The 20,201-nt window shown below is 38.3% G+C and overlaps 1 protein-coding gene and 1 pseudogene across 4 annotated transcripts in view; one reads left to right on the forward strand and one right to left on the reverse strand.

The window, feature by feature from the left end:
- ATP8A1 (ATPase phospholipid transporting 8A1) overlaps window positions 1–20,201 on the forward strand; it is a 266,338-nt gene that overhangs the window by 197,156 nt on the left and 48,981 nt on the right. For all 4 annotated transcript variants that reach the window (XM_008017516.3, XM_008017518.3, XM_008017515.3 and 1 more), the window contains 2 exons: window positions 12,727–12,910; window positions 13,003–13,113. In XM_008017516.3, the coding sequence (XP_008015707.1) occupies window positions 12,727–12,910; window positions 13,003–13,113 (295 nt within the window). The remainder of the gene's footprint in view (window positions 1–12,726; window positions 12,911–13,002; window positions 13,114–20,201) is intronic.
- On the reverse strand, window positions 5,283–9,513 carry LOC140710544 (small ribosomal subunit protein eS7-like; annotated as a pseudogene).

Consider the following 20,201-nt stretch of genomic DNA (forward strand, 5'->3'; position numbering starts at 1 on the left):
GTAATGTTGCTATGAAGAAAAGCGGTACATTGAAGAGGGGAAAGGGATACTGAAATTTCTGTTGGGTTTCTTCTCTTTCTTCCTGCTTGTGTTTGAGAACTCTGTGTATTCTGGACATTGATTTTTTTGTTGTTGATTATTGATGTGGCAAGTGTCTTCTAGGTTGGCTCCCTTCTTAATTTTGCCTGTGATACCCTTCCTTAAACAGAAACCATTGGCTTTGACATAGTCAAACTCCACTAATTTTTTCCTTTTATGGTTTGCACTTTTTGGATATAAAGGACTTCCCACTCCTGCAATTTCTTCTGTTAACTTTTTTTGTTTGTTTTTTAATCTCACTCTGTGGCCCAGGCTGGAGTGCAATGGCACAATCTCAGCTGACTGCAACCTCTGCCTCCTGAATTCAAGCGATTCTCCTACCTCAGCCTCCCAAGTAGCTGGGATTACAGGCATCCACCACCATGCACAGCAATTTTTGTATTTTTAGTAGAGATGGGGTTTCACCGTATTGGCCAGGCTGGTCTCAAACTCCTGACCTCAAGAGATCCGCCCGCCTCAGCCTCAGCCTCCCAAAATACTGGGAATATAGGCATGACCCACTGCACCCCGCCTCTTCTGTTAACTTTACAGCTTTAGTTTTTTCATGTAGGTCTTTTACACATATGGAGTTTATTTTCGTATATGCTATGAAGGAGGGGGGATCCTTTGTTATTCATTTCTGCATCATGAGCAAATTCTTTCAATAGCATTTACTAAACAATCCACTCTTTTTCCCTCTGCTAGTGTTGCCCTGTGCTGTAGTGCTCAGGAACTGAAGCTAGACTTTCCAGAGCCTAGACTCTACCTCTTAGTAGCTGAGCAACAGATTACTTCTCTGGTTTTAGTTTTTTTAATCTTTTTTTTGAGATGGTGTCTTGCTCTGTCACCCAGGCAGGAATACAATGATGTGATCTCAGCTCACTGCAACCTCCGCCTCCTGGGTTCAAGTGATTCTCCTGCCTCAGCCTCCCGAGTAGCTGGGATTACAGGCACCTACCGCCACGCCCAGCTAATTTTTCTATTTTTAGTAGAGACCTGTATTTTACCAGGTTGGCCAGGCTGGTCTCAAACTCCTGACCTCAGGTGATCCACCCACCTCGGCCTCCCAGAGTGCTGGGATTATAGGCATGAGCCACCCTGCCCGGCCCTGGTTTTTTAATCTTTAAAATAGAGATAGAAATTGTTCTTCTCATAGAGTTGTGAAGAATAAATGAGCTAATACATGGCACCTATTATTAAAATGTTTGTTGCTCTATAAATGATATCTAATTTTCTTTTGTATAGCCTAACTAAATATTTCACGTGAAATGTATATTTTGTCTGACAGTATATATTATATACTGTCATATATAAAGATTCCTCTCTGACCGTTATGGCCTCTTCTGTGTCCTGAATTTTTTTTTTTTTTTTTTGGTCTGATATTTAATATGCTAACCTGGCTTTTCTTTGTTTCATTATGTGTCTTGTCTTTGGCTTTTTCTCCAAATCGTTATGTTCAATCCTTCTGTATAATATAGTGATTAACAATGCTGTGTCTGTCCAGCCTGAGCAACAAAGTAAGACCTTGAGTCTCCATAAAAATTAAAAATTAGCCAGGTGTGGTGGCATACACCTGTGGTCCTGAAACAGGAGGATTACTTGAGTCCCGGAGGTCGAGGCTACAATGAGCCAAGTTGGCACCACTGCAGTCCAGCCTGGTGACAGAGTGAGACCTTGTTCCAAAAAATAAAAGAATGCTGTGTCTGAATCCACACTGCTTGGGATTGAATCCTAGCTTCACCACTTGCCATTTTACCTTAAACCTTAATAAATATTGTTTCTCCATGCCTTGGTTTCCTCGTTTGTAAAATGGTGACAGGACAGTAGTAACTTATGGGATTGTTCTGAGAATTCAATGTGTTAGGTGCAAATAAACATTGTATTAACTGTTATTATAATTGTTGCTATATTGGACCTCATTTCTTCCCATTTATTTTGGTTTCTGTCTATTACGATTTTGTTTCTTTTTTTTTTTTTTTTTTCCTCCCCCTAACTTTCACTCTGTAGATCAGATTTTCCTATGCCGGTTTGAAACTTTTATACTTTATTCTATTTCTTGTGTTTTAGTAACTCTATTTGTGCTAATTTTTCCCCTTAAATGTCCATATGTTTTAGTGTATCTTCCTTTCCTGCCCCACCTCTCCAGTAAAGAGACAGGAACTGTAGATAGGGATTTTGTGTGTGTATCCAGGGTCAGTCTGATCTTATATTTTTGTAAGTAAGCTCCTTTTTCTCTCCAAAAGGTTTTAGAAATTTTTCTTATTCTTTAACCATAATGTGTCTAGGTATAGGTGTCATTTCTTATCTATGTTTTTGGCCCTGTGTGAGCCCTTTCAATCTAAGGATGTATGTATGTCTTCTGGAAAATTATTAGTCATTACTTTTTATATTTTCCTTCGTATTCTTTTCTTGGATTCCCATTTGTATACATACAGTCCCCTCTGTTTCTCTTTTCCCCTTTTTCCACAATCTTTCCTTTAATTGGCTGATGTCTTGGACAAATTTTTGATTTGAACTTTCAGGCTGCATCATATCATACTCAGTTCACCATTGGATTCTTTATTTTAGCAGTTACATTTTCATATTACTGTTTTCAGTTAGTTCATCATAACTGCTTTTCCTAATTTCATGTTCCTCTCTAAGGTTGGTTATTATACTTTTTTAAAATTCTTCTATCTGTTTTTACTAGGTCCTGTAAGTTGTATTTCTTTTTTGCTCATGATTCTCTCCTGTCTTAAAAGCTTCCCTGAAGGACGTTTTTTCCTATTGTTTCTAACAGGCATTAATATCCCTTTGGAAGAACATCAAAAGCTAAGTCCTAATTAGGTAAATTTGGAGGCAGAGCCCAATCTCATTTTATTAAATTCCTGTTTCCCCCTATTCCTTTACCTGAGCACTCCTCTTGTTAGAGGCAGCTGCCCTCTGATGGCATTCCCTGTGTGAGGTGGCATTCCGGGGTCTGTCAGCACAGCCTTATTATTGGCACCTGTCCCTGCCTGGCTCTATGCCTTCAAGTTGACCAGAAAGATCTGGCTTTCCTGTTCCAGGGCATGGGTAGGAATTCTTTCTGCAGTTTTAGCTTTAGGGCACTGAGGATGTACTCCTGGAATTGGAGTGTTTTGTTTTTTAAGCATGTTATTTTAGGCTTGTTTTCATAAGCTCCAAACCTAAGCCAAACTCTACAGTTGCAATGAGAGAGGCTCCATCCAGCCCAGTCTCACCCCCTCATGCTGGTCAGCTCAAACAGGGTGCTATGGGCGGGGAACAGTGCCGCCAGAAAGCTTGCCCGTCTGTGTGTTCTTCCATTATCCCTTGCATACCACTCTTTTCCTCCATGCTGCTCAGCTTCTCCCAAGTATTCACCACTTCCTATCGCCGCAAAGGTTTCTCCTGGATTTTTAGTTGATAATTATGACCCTGAAATTTACTGGCCTCCTTTTTTAACTCCTGACATCTTCAGAGTTGTATTTTAGTTTCTGTCAATAGTCTGTGCTACCAATTGTTCCATCTTCCACTAGGTGTTTTTAAGGTGAGAGAAGGTTCCTTGGAGAAACTTACCTACACAGCACAGGAAGGTCATGAGGCAGAGAAGAGCATGCTGATTTTCTTCCAACCTAAACCTTCCAATTTGGGCCGTGCATGATGGCTCACACGTGTAATCCTAGCACTTTGGGAGGCTGAGGTGGAAGGATCGCTTGAGGCCAGGAGTTCGAGACCAGCCTGGGCAACATAATGAGACTCCATCTCTACAAAAGAAAAAAAAAATTATCCAGGCGTGGTGGTGTACATTTTTAGTCCCAGCTACTTGGGAGGCTGAGGTAGGAGGATCACTGGAGCCCAAGAGGTTGAGGCTACAGTGAGCCAAGATTGTGCCACTACATTCCAGCCTGGGCAAGAGAGCAAGACCTCATCTCAAAAAATTAATTTATCAGTTTAAATTTAAAAAAATTTTGTCCCTTCCTTACCTCCCCAGAGTCACAGGAAAAGAGATCACAGGGCGTGTGTGCTCCAGTCACACACTGGAAATGGGAAGAGAATGGAGGCCACTCTGAGAGCAAGGTCACAACAGGGTGGAGCTGAAAGGGGAAGCACTCTAGGCCTTCTTGAATAGAAGTGCTTCCCAGTTGAGAGCACACCAGTCCCATTGGCAAGACTCCCTAAACAGGTGGCATGGCCTTGTTCCATACAGGAAAAATTTCTATCTCTTCAGAGCAGGTGTACAGAGAGGGACTACTATCATATAGGCTGACAATATTTAACTCCCAGGATAGTAGCTCAATAAAAGTCCTTAATAACTCTTGGGGGCAGAAGAAAGGTCCTGAGATCTGCTTTCTTTTCCTTCTGTTCTTCCGCAGAGATTTAATCACATACTAAAGGATCACAAAATACTTGAATGAATGACCCCTGAAGGCACATTCCCAACTCTGCCGTCTTTTCCAAGTCCAGTTCCAGCTTTTCAGTCAGCCTACTTAAATGAGTCCACTAGGGTATCCCACTACTATGTAAACTTCTGAGTATCTAGAACTTCCCTGATACTTTTCCGCTGTCAATATTCTTCTTGCCTTTTCCATTTATGTTTAGACCCTCATTCTCCCAGTCACCCAAATTTGAAACCTCAGAGTCATTTTTGAAGCCACTTTTATTTGGAGCCCTCTGAGTTTTTATTTTGATTTTCATTGTCCTTTCCCTAGATCATATTCAGATATATATAAAACATACTTTGGGCAATCCAAATTAATGTTTTTAGAAACAGCCTCAACCATGCTCTTTTTTATATCAAAAACTTTTAACATCTCCTGTTGCTTAGAACTGGCTGCGACATTACAAGTTTGTTACTGTGGCGTGTAGAGGCACGCTGTCAGCTGGCCCTAATTCATTCTGAATATACCCACCTTCCCATGAAGAGGTGAATGTTTCCTTCTCTACCTAATAATTTTTTTCCTGTCTTCCCTACACATGAGGAGAGCCTGGAGAATCCAATGTCCTTTACATAGTTCCCTTTATACTGTAGGTACAAACCTTATTAAACAGATTCTGCTTCTTAACAGTGAATAGTCAAAAATGAATGAGATTGGCAATGTTACTTTCTCTTTCTTTTTTTTTTCTTTTTCTTTTTTTTTTTTTTTTTTTTTTTTTTTTTGAGACAGAGTCTTGTACTGTCACCTGAGCTGGAGTGCGGTGGCACAATGTCAGCTCACTGCAACCTCCATCTCCCTGGTTCACGCAGTTCTCCTGGCTTAGCCTCCCGAGTAGCTGGGATTATAGGTGCACATCACCACACCCAGCTAATTTTTTTTTTTGAATTTTAGTAGAGACTGGTATGTTGGCCAGACTGGTCTTGAACTCCAGACCTCATGATCCGCCCACCTCAGCTTCCCAAAGTGCTGGGATTACAGGCATGACCCACAGCGCCCAGCCAAATGTGTCTGTCTTGTAACATTTCCATTTATTTAGTTCCACTCCCTTTTTTTTTTTTTTTTTTTTTTTACTGTGAATATGCTTTAGCCATTTTTGTTTACAATTGAAACTCTGGGAATTCAAAATTAACATCCTTGTCTGTGAACTTCTTATAGACAGCAGAAAACGTTTCAGCCTTGCATTCCATGTTGTTCTCTTATGCTTTGTCCAAATGAACCTTTATGAACCTTTTTTAAATTTAATTAAACTGCCATCCAGATTCACACAGATTCTCTTGCCCACAATTTCACTTGGGAAGATCAAGTCCTCAAAAATTGTGTCATACACAGCTCCTGGGATGCTTTTGCTTATTTTTTGTGTGGCTTTTTCAAATTGGCTTAGGCAGAATTCTCTGAGCAATAAAGACAGCATGCTTCCCACTGAACTTTTTCTCCAATTCATGTACTAGGCGGAGTTGGATTTTCTAGAAAGATTTCAGTTGAGGAACAGGAACAAAGATTATGATCGCTTTCAGGCCACCACCAACTTAGGCTCCTTGGCTGCTGTAATACTCAGCTTCCTGAGCTGAGCCTTGAGGTCCGAGTTTATCTCCAGCTCCAGAAGAGCCTGGAAGATGCCAGACTCTTCTAACTCATTTGGTTTCTTACTGTTGGACTTCACAGTCATGGTGTTTGAACTGAACATGGCCTTCTCCTTGCTAAGCACCAGCTTAGGAAGAGCCTGCTACCATTTTTAAATCAGCTATATGCTGAGTACAGTGCTAGGTTCAACATAACTAGAAGATATTTTCTGAAGAGAAAATGAACAGCAGTATTGTAGATAAACTAAGCTTTCTGGTGTGAATACCATAATAAATATCTATACTAGGCGGAGTTTCCTTTTTAGTGCCTTTCATAGGTCTATTTGCTAATTAGTGCACACGTGCACATATATGTATAATCAAATACACACCATCAATAGAAACGGTCCCTATTTAAACTACTTATCTGAATCATTGAAGCAGACGGCAGTACGTTTACCTATAACCACATAAATTCCACAAGAGAACTTTTATATCTAAAATGCATTGCAGAAAGGAAATCTTTTTTAAATTTGCTTTCCTTTTTTGTCCTATGGAAAGGCTATCTGTATTTTAATTCTGTAGACTCCATCCCTATATTGTAAGGTCTCCTGAATGCCCACAACTGCACAATATATCAACAGATGTTGGTTTTGGAGGCTAGGAGAGCTCTCACTCATCAGTTATTTGAATAGCTCAATTTCTTACCAAAAGTGGTTGAATGTTTTGTTATGTACCATATTCCTAAGTATCATTTTTAACACTTGCCATGTAAGCTGCTGTTTTCATTCCAGTAACAAGTTGATGGTGAGTTTGTAGAGTAATTAACAATATTTTGTAGTTTTCGTATATCAGGTTTTTTTTTTTTTTTTTGCTCTATCTTAATTTCTTCTCAATGTAAAATTTTATAAATGAACCCGCCAAATTTTAGTTCAGAACGATTCAAGCAAGATCTTCTAGTTTACGTTGTTCTCTCCTTTTGTAATTTCTTTAAGTAGTCAACAAAATATGAGTCAGTGGGAAATACACTGATATTCACAGGAGAAATCTTAGGAAGTTTGTTGCAAAGAAAAGCACAGCAAATCCCCTCACTAATGATTCTGACCTCTAAACAGGCACCTGGAACAGACCTCAAATTTAAGGTTTGAGGAAGTTAAAGAAATTTAGTAAATACTGGGCTTGGTCACTATATAAAACATTTCAGGAGAACTAGAAAATACTATATTCCTTCATATTCTTCCTAAAAAGTTTTCTAGATTTACCTTCTAAAGGCAACTTTATAGTAATTTTTAAGTTTCCAGTGTAAGTCTTTGAGATCATATTGTATTAGTATAATTTTGTGTATATGTAAGAATTTTTTAGGTTATTAATCCCAAAACACAATCCAGTAGGATAAATTATTGTATTCCTTTTGGCTACCTATAAAAAATTCCCTAAATTATCCTTTATTATACATCTATCTATCTATATATATACATAGAATCTTCATATTTCATTTAGAAAGGTGATTCATTTAGCTAATCAAAAGAGTGCAAAACAGGCTTCATATAAGATGGACCACCTATATATTTCTTAGCTTAAATGGTAAAAATTTCCAGTGCTCTGGTCTAATGTTCACAGGGCAGTGAGAGTTACTGCATAGCAAATAAGAAAAATAATGAATAACATGTGCAGAAACTACAGCCAAAATAATATCTGAAAAGCATATTACACTTAGTGCACGTCTAGGTTGTATCACAAAGGACCACCCTCTGTTTGTGGAGCCACAGGGAAGAGAAAGGGACATTTACAGTACACATTTGATACGTAGTCTTTTTCCATGGAGTCTCGTCTACCAAAGAAGAAAAGGCAACAGTGGAACAGAAGAGAACTGTGAATAATTTAAATCCTGGATGCAGACCCACAAATGGTTAAAAAAAAACAATCTCAGGGAAGAAAACAGTGCCTTTATGATGTTTCAGAATTATACATTGAGTCACTATTGGCGTTTGTTTAGGTTTTAGATATTCTCAGCCGTGGGTATGTTATTTTTTGATAGACATAGGAAGAATTAACTTGTTGTGTGGTAAGGTAGTTCTAGACTCATATGGAAATTGTATGGATCTAGAAGCAAGTGTACCGACATCAAGAAAGTAAATAAACTCTGAGTAGAGTAATCTTTTAAGAGGTGGAGACACAGCAGTAGAAAAAAATATATTCTGGAGAATTTTGAATGTGAAGTTAAAATTTATTATGTGCTATTTCTGTTACCTGAAGTGAATTCTCCTCTCCTTTCCAGTGCCAAGCCAAATTCTAACTTATCAAGGGAGGCCTCTTAAAGCTCATGTTGATTTCTGAAATTATCAAAGAGGGGCAATCATATCAGCAAGCTTTATGTTCCACTCATTTTTAATGTCTTATAATTTTCTTTTGCTGTATTGTAACCCCCTTGTAGCAAGGAACAGTTTTTTAAATGGATGCTGTAAAAATAGTGGATATTTTTTTTTGCTGACTTCAGCTTGACAAACCTGAATCCCTTTCAGCCACATTCCTTCCCTACAGCCTTCTGCCAGGTACTCACAGCACGCTATGCTCACACCCAGAGGCTCTTAGGTGTGTACATGCTCTTTGGCTTCCATGAATTGACTTGGTGCTTTGTAAGTGGGGCTTGTTCCCTAGTACGCTTATTCCTGTTGTACTTCTTGAAATAATCATTTAATTAAATATCTCATAACTCATCCAAATAATGGAGTAAAAGTTATTGCTGGTCAATCTAGGTATAATGCTCTGGAAAGACTTTTTGAGTTGCTAAAAAATATTGCTGTCGAATTTTGGAGTAAACTAAATAAACTGGGGTGAAAGGAAACGGTACATTCTGGTCTCCATTTTAGTGAAGCAAACCATCGACTATGCCTGAGTGAGATTTCTGCTACAAAAACATGCAGAGTTTCAAACAGCAGACCCCTGTGCAAAGTAAGGTTCTTTGCCCTGCATCACAATTTGTACATTTATACTTTGAGTTAAATATTTTAAGAATGTGTATTTTATTTTTTATGAATCTCCACTTAAATCCAGTATCTTTGTTTAGCAACCAACTGATATTTCAGATTCATCAGAAAAGAAGGCTTTCATTATGTCTTTTGTTTTAATTTTTTATTTCCATAGGTTTTGGGGGAACAGGTAGTATTTGGTTACATGAATAAGTTCTTCAGTGGTGATTTGGAGATTTTGTGCACTTATCACCCGAGCAGTATACACTGTACCCAATTTGTTGTCCCCCTCCCACCCTTTCCCCTGAGTCCCCAAAGTCCATTGTATCATTCTTATGACTTTTCATCCTCACAGCTTAACTCTCACATATGAGTGAGAACATACAATGTTTATCCATTCCTGAGTTACTTCACTTACAATAATAGTCTTCAGTTCCATCCAGGTTGCTGTGAATGCCATTCGTTCATTCTGTTTGTGGTTGAGTAGTATTCCATCTCATTCATATATGTGTGTATCTGTATATATACACACACACATATATATTTACATATGTTTACATATAGGAATATATTTCCTATATGAACATATATTTACATGTATATTTGCATATATTTACATATATGTACATATATACACACATACATATATACACACATATATGTACATATATACACACATACCACAGTTTCTTTATCCACTTGTTGATTGATGGGCATTTGGGCTGATTCCATATTTTTGCAATTGCAAATTGTGCTGCTATAAACATGCATGTCCCAGTATCTTTTTTGTATAATGACTTCTTTTCCTCTGGGTAGATACCCCATAGTGGGACTGCTGGATCAAATGGTAGTTCTACTTTTAGTTCTTTAAGGAATCTCCACACTGTTTTCCATAGTGGTTGTACTAGTTTACATTCCCACCAGCAGTGTAGAAGTGTTCCCTGATCACCACATCCACACCAACATCTATTCTTTTTTGATTTTTTTTATTACGGCCATTCTTGCAGGAGTAAGGTGGTATTACATCATGGTTTTGATTTGCATTTCTAAAGAACTTCTGCACAGCAAAAGGACCACTCAGCAGAATAAACAGACAACTCACAGAGTGGAAGAAAATCTTCACAATCTATATATCCAACAAAGAACAAATATCCGGAGTCTACAAGGAACTCAAACAAATTAGCAAGAGAAAAAACAATCCCATCAAAAAATGGGCTAAGGACATGAATAGACAATTCTCAAGATATGCAGATGGCCAACAAACATATGAAAAAATGCTTGACATCACTAATGGTCAGGGAAATCCATTATGTCTTCAGTCTTATTCCAAGACGGTCATCCACTTTTTTTTTTTGAGATGGAGTCCCGCTCTGTTGCCCAGACTGGAGTGCGGTAGCACCATCTCAGCTCACTGCAACCTCTGCCTCCCGGGTTCAAGCGAGTCTCCTGCCTCAGCCTCCCGACTAGCTGAGACTACAGGCGTGCACCCCTATGCCCAGCTAATTTTTTGTATTTTTATTTGAGACTGGATTTTACCACGTTGCCCAGGCTGGTCTCGATCTCCTGACCTCGTGATCCACCCACCTCAGCCTCCCAAAGTGCTGGGATTACAGGCGTGAGCCACCAAGCCCAGCCAGCCATTCACTTTTAAAGCTTGGTAATGGAAGCAGATGCTCTGGCTAGTAGCAGCTGCAGTGTACTTTTGAAATGTCTCTCACTATATCGTTAATCTTTTTTTCTTAAATGGTCATTGTTGCTAATGGCAATCCTACTCTTTGTTTTTAACACCTGGTTTAACCATACAGAATTGAATGAAAATTCTCAGCCAATTTTAATTTGGGTGTTGAAAATTACAGTATCAAGCGGAGAAAGCAGTGTTTGATTGTGATCACCATGAAGAAAACTAAATTTAGTCCAACTCTTTTCTGATGCTTTTTTAAAATCACTAATATCAGCTCACCTTGCAGAGATTTCTCCTTAATCACAGGTTTAGTTTATGGAAAAAGTACCACTGTTTCCTAGTTCCATTGAACCCTTGGTGTGACTTCATAATGTATTCATACTGTTAGACTATTAAAGAGAATTTGATAAAGCTTTCAAATACTTCTCTCTATTCATGCCCATTTCCCATTCTAGATCACTTATTGGTGAGCATTCCTTTTTGACATTTACTAAATGTCAACTATAGTCCATGTTTAAACGTTGACCTAGAGCCAGTGGACTTACCAGTTTATATTGACCTGGTAAGAAAAATTAAATAAAATGTGAAAAATGAAATGAAAATTGCTTTGAAGAAAAATGAAGCTAACAGTGAAATAGCCTGCCAATGGCTCGATAGGCATTCATTTCCTTGCTGAGTTCACAGTTGTGTCATTTTGTACTATTGCCGGATTGTAAAAGGAAATCCAAAGAAAAAATTAAAAATAGTTTTTTCATATAGCAACCATTTATTGAATATCTATTTTGGATCAGGTACTAAAAATACAAAGAAGAGACCAATTGACTCTACAAGCAACTCACAGTCTAATGCAATGATTCTCAGACTTGAAATAAAAACCAGAGCTACTCTGGCTGAAGCAGTTGATAAGGGCAGTGGGACTCCTGAAGGCACATATCTGTGCAGAGTATCTGCCACTAAAAATTTTTCCTATGGAATGATCAGGAAAATGGACAAAGATGTATCGATTCTCTCAAAGTAATGATCTTCATTTTTAAATAGAATAGTAAATGATTTTTCAGATATTTTAGCAGATATTTATTATTAGACATCTATGCCACATAACCTTGATAAATAATGTAGCTCTGATATGTTTTTCTTGTATCAACATTATGTACATTAGTTAGCTCTTACTGTCTAATTATTAGCTTAACAGTTTGTTAGACCAATTTATCGTGTAGTTTTCCTGTTTTCCTCTATAGTTTCCAGTACAGCGTAGACAGTGTATTATGCTGATGCATTCTGTCTTTGAACCCTTCTGCCCTTGTCCTGATGTTTATTTCTTAAATGGCTTTAAAAAGTCTGTGAAAAGTAACTCCAAATCTAATACCAAATATGATTTTAATAGAGATACTGGTGTCTTCTGTTCCCGGTCTGCATTTGTATAAGAGGTTGCTTGATTTCTACTTGACTGTTAGTGGCTTTTGAAGAAAAAGAAGCCCATGAACCATAATCAGATATTTGGCATTTACCATGGTGTCTGAGAATTACTTTAAGTAGAGTTTTAAGCATATAGTCCATTATGTAAGATCAGATTGCAGAAGCTCAAAACTTTTACTTTCCAGCTACTGTGTAGGATTTAGTTAGTGTTTGACAGCATTTATGACATTGTTTTTAATTTGCAAGTGAAGAATTAGAAATTCTGATGTTTGTTAGGAAATAAAGGCATTTCTGAACTCAAATGTTATTTATTTAACATATTAATGCAAGCATTCTGGCAGGCTAATGCTTAACAAAGCATTCTCTCTTCTAGCTGTCACCTAGGGGTTTGCCTCTGAGACTTGTTTTTATTTATTTATTTAAATTTTTCTTAATACAGTAACCAGGTTAACAGATGAGTAAACATTTGCAAACCTAAAACTTTATCATAAAGTTTCTTCAGAGAACTATTCATTTAGGTCTTTTGCATCTTTTATCTTTCAACACAGTGGCATTTCAAAATTCCTTTTTTCAGAAAACAGTAATTGATAATGTTTCAATTTAAGGGTTTCTCCTCTTCAAAAATCTGAAGTTGTTGAGATGGTTAAGAAACAAGTCAAAGTCGTAACGCTTGCAATCGGTGATGGAGCAAATGACGTCAGCATGATACAGACAGCACACGTTGGTGTTGGTATCAGTGGCAATGAAGGCCTGCAGGCAGCTAATTCCTCTGATTACTCCATAGCTCAGGTAAAGCGTCATTTCTGCAAAACACATCATTCCTCTCAGTCAACTGATGCTTTGAAAAGGAAAATACTAATTTTTTCTCACTCTCATTTTAGTTCAAATATTTGAAGAATTTACTGATGATTCATGGTGCCTGGAACTATAACAGAGTCTCCAAGTGCATCTTATACTGCTTCTACAAGAATATAGTGCTCTATATTATCGAGGTAATAGCAGGTTAAATTTTAAATCCTTGTCATTTGCATACATATTTAAAGAAATTTCCTTTTTGAAGACATTTTCTCATTGTTTTAATTAATATTTGATTTGCCAACTTTTTATAAATTCTAAATGTATTAAAACAAGAAGGTGGACTGTAATCCCAGCACTCTGGGAAGCCAAGATAGGTGGATTGCTTGATAGGAGTTCAAGACCAGCCTAGTCAACATGGTAAAACCTCGTCTCTACTAAAAATACAAAAGTTAGCCAGGCATGGTAGCAGGCACCTGTAATTCCAGCTACTCAGGAGGCTAAGGCAGGAGAATCACTTGAATCCAGGAGGCGGAGATTGTGGTGAGCTGAGATTGTGCCACTCTACTCTAGCCTGGGCAACAGAGTGAGACTCCACCTTAAAAAAAAAAAAAAATGTTTGTCAGCCATGGAGAATTATGTTTAAATTCTAGCTAAAAATGTTATGTTGCTTTGATAAGAGGTGTTGAATTAGAGTTGCTAATGAGATAATATTGTATTTAATTTTAAAAATACATTATTACTAATGTATAAATTAGTCTGTAAACTTGACTGCATTTTTAATAAAGCTCAAAAACATACAGAAGAAAGCAATACACCATGGAGGGATAATACACGTGTAGAAAACCTATTTTTTAAAAAAGGTGAGGGAATGAAAAACATTGAACTAAGCTAGCACTTCTAATTCTGAGAGGAGACAAAGTAGTGCAATCAGGAAAAATATGCAGGTAGCTTTGCTAGTATTGTTGCCTCATTGTTCCTATTATGTTTCAAAACTTAGATCTTTGTTATATACAAGGATCCCTCTCTATCCAGATCTGTTTTTATTTCTGTGTTTGGTGAGTAGCAAGAGTTCAGATGCTGAGAAATTTGTCTAAAAATTACCAGAATCTTTAGTTTCTGTGTCTGGATAGCAAGGGATTTGTATTATCCCTTTTATGTGTCAAACATAACATAATTTTAAAAATGAAAACCCAAGTCAGGAATACCACTTTTAAAAGGATGCATTTTGTTCTGTGAACAATTTGTAGCACCTACAGAGCCCAGGCACCAGGCTTAGTCCAACAACTACAAAGTAAATCAAGCATGGTTCCTGTCCTCCAGGAGCTTGCTGTATTACTCTGTTCTCACACTGCTGATAAAGACATACCCAAGACTGAGCAATTTACAAAAGGAAGAGGTTTAATGGACTTACAGTTCCACATAGCTGGGGAAGCCTCACAGTCATGATGGAAGGCAAGGAGGAGCAAGTCACATCTTACATGGATGACAGTAGGCAGAGAGACAGAGCTTGTGCAGGGGAACTCCTCTTTATAAAACCATCAAATCTCATGAGACTTATTCACTGTCACTAGAACATCGCAGGAAAGACTTGCCTCCATGATTCAATTACCTCCCACTGGGTCCCTCCCACAACACATGGGAATTCCAGATGAGCTTTGAGCCAAACCATACCATTCTGCCCCCCGGCCCCTCCCAAATTTCATGTCCTCACATTTCCAAACCAATCATTCCTTCCCAACAATACCCTAAAGTCTCAACTCATTTCAGCACTAGTTTAGAAGTCCACAGTCCGAAGTCTCATCCAAAACAATGCAAGTCCCTTCTGCCTATGAGCCTGTAAAATCAAAAGCAAGTTAGTTAGTTCCTAGATACAATGGGTGTACAGGCAATGGGTAAATACAGCCACTCCAAGTGAGAGAAATTGGCCAAAATAAAGGGGCCAAAGGCCCCAGGCAAGTCCGAAATCCAGCAGGGCAGTAAAACCTTAAAGCTTCAAAATGATCTCCTTTGACTCTATGTCTCACATCCAGGTCAAGCCAATGCAAGTGGTGAGTTTCCATGGTCTTGGGCCGCTCTGCCCTGTGGCTTTACAGGATACAGCCTCCCTCCCAGCTGCCTTCACAGGCCGGTGTCAGGTGCACAATGCAGTCAGTGGATCTACCATTCTGGGGTCTGGAGGACAGTGGCCCTCTTCTCAGCTCCACTAGGTGGTGCCCCAGTGCGAACTCTGTGTGGGGGCTCTGACCCCACGTTTTCCTTCTCCACTGCCCTAACAGTAGTTCTCCATGAGAGCCCGGTCCCTGCAGCAAACTTATGTCTGGGCATCCAGGCATTTCCATACATCTTCAGAAATCTAGGCAGAGGTTCCCAAACCCCAATTCTTGAATTCTGTGCACTCACAGGCTGAACACCACCTGGAAGCCGCCAAGGCTTGGGGCTTGCACCCTGTAAAGCCACTGCCTGAGCTCTATGTTGGCCCCTTTCAGCCATGTCTGGAGTGAGTGGGATGCAGAGCACCAAGTCTCTTCCCTGCACACAGCACAAGTACCCTGGGCCTGGCCCAGAAAACCACTTTTTCCTCCTAGGCCTCTGGGCCTGTGATGGAAGGGGCTGCCATGAAAACTTTGCCATGAAAACCTTGGAGACATTTTCCCCATTGTCTTGAGGATTAACATTTGGCTCCTCGTTACTTATGCAAATTTCTGCAGCCAGCTTCCATTTCTCCTTAGAAAATTAGATTTTTCTTTTCCATTGCATTGTCAGGCTGCAAATTTTTTTTAACTTACAAAACTGAATGCCTTTAACAGCACCCAAGTCACCTCTTGAATGCTTTGCTGCTTAGAAACTTCTTCCACCAGATACTCTAAATCATCTCTCTCAAGTTTAAAGTTCCACAGATCTCTAGGGAAGGGGCAAAATGCTGCCAGTCTCTTTGCTAAAACATAACAAGAGTTGCCTTTGCTCCAGTTCCCAACAAGTTTCTCATCTCCATCTGAAACCACCTCAGCCTGGATTTTATTGTCCATAGCATTATCAGCATTTTGGTCAAAGCCATTCAACAAGTCTCTAGGGAGTTCCAAACTTTGGCACATTTTCTTGTCTTTTTCTGAGCCCTCCAAACTGTTCCAACCTCTCCCTGTTACCCATTTCCAAACTCACCTCCACGTTTTTGGGTATCTTTTCAGCAGCACCCCTCTCTACTGGTTCCAATTTATTGTATTAGTCTGTTCTCACGCTGCTGATGAAGACATACCCAAGACTGGGCAATTTACAAAAGAAAGAGGTTTAATGGACTTACAGTTCCACATAGCTGGGAAAGCCTCACAATCATGACGGAAGGCAAGGAGGAGCAAGTCACATCTTACATGGGTGGCAGCAGGCAAAGCAAGAGAACTTGTGCAGGGGAACTCCCCTTTTTAAAACCATCAGATCTTGTGAGACTTATTCACTATCACAAGAACAGCATTGGAAAGACTTGCCCCCATGATTCAATTACCTCCCACTGGTCCCTCCCACAACGCATGGGAATTCAAGATGAGATTTGGCTGGGGACACAGCCAAACCATATCACTTGCCAACAGAAATACAATGCAAGCCACATTAGCAAAAAGAAAAAGAAAAATTAATGTCAGAATATTTTATCTAGCTCAATGTATTCAATAGATTATCATTGTCACCTGTAATCACTGTAAAAAAAATATTAATGAGATATTTTACATCCTTCATCCTAAGTTTTCAAAATCTGGAGTATATTGTACATTTATACCACATCTTGATTTAGACTAATCACATCTAAGTGTTCAAGAGCACGTGTGGCTAGTGGCTACCATGCTGGGCAGCACAGCAATGGTAGATAAGTAAGTGAACTGAATGGTTAATCGAAGCATAATAAATATGTTATTTGCCTTTTTTTAAAAAAAGTGGCCTTTTTATTGTCAGAAGCTATATTTATAATAATTATAGGTGTTATCAGTTTCATGTTCCTGTTGGAGCTCTGCAGATCATGACAATGGCCTTCCCATTGTTAAGAAACCTCCATCTCCCACTCCTGTCAAGGACCCACCACACCCTCATAAATCTGCCGAGCATTCCCTTACAAATAGATGTTTATTCCTGCCACTTTACCATCTTATCTGTTAACTGTTTCTACACATCTGTCAAAAAAGATACAGCCAGGCCAGGTGCGGTGGCTCACGCCTGTAATCCCAACACTTTGGGAGGCCGAGGCAGGTGGATCACAAGATCAAGAGTTCAAGACCAGCCTGGCCAACGTGGTGAAACCCCATCCCTACTAAAAATACAAAAAATCAGCCAGATGTGGTGGCAGTCGCCTGTAATCCCAGGTACTCAGGAGGCTGAGGCAGGAGACTCATTTGAAACTGGAAGGCAGAGGTTGCAGTGAGCCAAGACCACACCACCGCACTCCAGCCTGGGCAACAGAGCAAGACTCTGTCTCAAAAAAAAAAAAAAAAAAAAAAAATCCAGCCATCTGCTATATGGAAATCATATTCTATCCTTTACTCTGAGAAGTAACAGTATAAACAAAGTCAGTATGTTGACACTTTCGTTGGGGGCTGGTGTATATTTGCTTCACATGTTCTTTGTGCCTCTGTCAGAATGCTTATCTCCTTGTTAAATGTTGACTGAGCATAGTTCTTATGAGTCAGGCTAGTAAAATTGAAACTTAGTTTTGAAGTGTACAGGCAGTTTTGTGTAATGGTCACTAAAAAGGTTACAACCTATTAGATAAAATAACCTAATACGTGGAAATATAAACAAGGTACTTAAATGAACTTACTCATTCATTACTGCTAGATTTGGTCTGGAATAGTCTGTATTTTGAAGCAAAATGCACTTCTAAAATAGCTTATGAGATCCAAAAAAATATTCTTTGTTGTTTATATAAATGTGTAGTTCTTTTCTAAAGTTAATTATTTTTCTATTCTCAATCCCTTCTATATATCTAGCTTTTCTATTTATATGTTCTTCTCATTCCAGAACACTGACATTCAAACAAATATCAATTTATACAGTTTATTTACATAGATTTATCAAGATACCAGGAATTTAAAGCCACTGCCAGCAATAAATCTGCTTATAAAAAGATAATTTTATAAAATAAGAATGCTCAACTTGTCGCTTTTGAAATCTAAATTGACAACAATGAAGTAGACAAAATTTATGTACTAATGAGAAAATAAAAACATTAAACTCAAATGAAAACAATCTTCATGCCATGTTTCACGCCCAGCATTATGTGGTTTGTGGTTGATTAACCCTAAACTTCACTTGCCTTTGATTTTAAAACCTCTTCATGAGATATTTGACAGTGATCAAATTCTTTACACATTGAAAAGGAAGTGAGTTCTAAACTTTACTTGAAATCTCATTTTTATTTTTCTCAACAGTTTGTGGAAATGTGTTTTGAATATAATTCAACTGTCTTGGAAATGACCTTTTAAATCAATTCCCAGATACCCAACTTTTGCCAGCTAAAACAAGTTCTGCAGATGTTAATGGCTCATGTCAATACTGTGAATGAATAGACAGAAAACACATCATTGAATGTCTCTAGTGAGGACAACTGCCAGTCTCGAATCTCTCCTTTCAGTTTTTTGTGCTGATCAGGCGTGGGAGCAGAGGACTCATTGACTATTTGTAAGCTGCTGTTTAATATGCAGAAATGCTCCATCAGGAAAATGAATGTGAAGCTTTAGCTGCCACGCCTCTGCTGGGAGGTGGAATTTAGAAAATAATGCCAGGAGAAGCAGGTCTAAAATTTCTTTGCTAATTAAGGAATAGTCTTGAACACTATGCGTTTTATGGATTTAAAACTACAAACACTGCTTTTCTCATTGCTATATTGCTTAGGAATGTCACTATCTAGATATTCCATTGCTGTAAATTACAGCCAGACGAATACAGATTTGTCAGATGGTTGTATAAAGCTCTTTCTTACAGGAGCTGCCCAGGGGCAGCTCTAGGTGTTCATTTAAATTATTGGCTCTTTTTAAAGAGAGATTTTTTTATTTCTCTGATATGTCTGACTCCTTCCTCGTAAAATAAGACATTTTCTTTCAGATGATTGGCCACATCCAAGTTTTCTGGGAAGATCTCAAAACCAAGTTGTGTTTCTAATTTCCAGAAGCTTTGATAAAAGTCAATAAGGTGATACTGTCCCAGCAAGTGGTGCTGGGAGTTGAATTCCCTGTGAATTTAAATAACCTAAACACCTCCCCAGAGGGATTGGTGTTTTCTTTCTGAATCCATGACTCTGGTTGAATCAGAGGAGGTACTTTTATGTATTTAGGATAGTGTAGGTGTTGTTTTATTTTGCATGGGATATGTCCTAATATTAACTACAATCTCAGCCTAACTTGAAATCTGCCAGCCGGTAGACCACTTCACTGTTAAAGATCTTCTCTTTCTCCTTTAAGATATGTAAACTTGAATGTCAAAATATTGGTGTGAAAATGGAAGGTACCCTATTTAAAGTTTCTGTTCTTACCTAGTCATTTGTTCTTCTTTAAAAGTAAATTAAAATATTAACTCTTAAAAATTCAGGAAGTACATTTCTAAAAACATGTTCACCTACCTTTCAGTAGGAAAAATAAAATGATAAAAATGTGTTGATAGCTTTCCACTTAAAAACTGCCATAAAGCATAAAGCAGTTCATGCATTTTAAAATACACTTTGGAAACAAACATGTTTCCTTGCAAATTATTTCAAATTTGAAACTTGTAAATATTGATTTGAGGGAGGATCTTAAATTTCAAGCTCATAGTAGCCTTTGAATCAGCACCAAATATTAGGTACAAAGAAGCTAGTGGACCATTCATATTTACTAATGTTTGCCCACACACAAACTTACTAACATAAACTTCTCATTGTACAGTATTGATGATTGCAAATGCATTTAGAACTACAACCTTTGAGCCAAATTATGTCCGTTAGACGAATTTGGTATGCAGAGCGCTTCGGCTTTCTTCAGACCAACAAAGGTTAGACTGTGTCTTCATAGATTAGAGAGGCCATAATTGAAAGTTTGTTTTGAAATTCCTTATATTTCCATCATACCTTAAGAAATCTGAAAGAGCTTTTTAGAATGAATTACTACAGTAGATCACAGTTGCCTTCGTGGAAAATAGCCCCATTACTCTGAGTATCCCAAATAGGGATTTACATAATCCACACATCTCAGGCCAAATGTGAAAACACAATAGAGAGCATTAATGTCTGTTTTGTCAATTTGTGTATACTCGCCAGGAAAGAAGAAACTTC

The sequence above is a fragment of the Chlorocebus sabaeus genome, chromosome 27 (genome assembly GCF_047675955.1).
Source record: "Chlorocebus sabaeus isolate Y175 chromosome 27, mChlSab1.0.hap1, whole genome shotgun sequence".
Classification (NCBI taxonomy): Eukaryota; Metazoa; Chordata; class Mammalia; order Primates; family Cercopithecidae; genus Chlorocebus; species Chlorocebus sabaeus.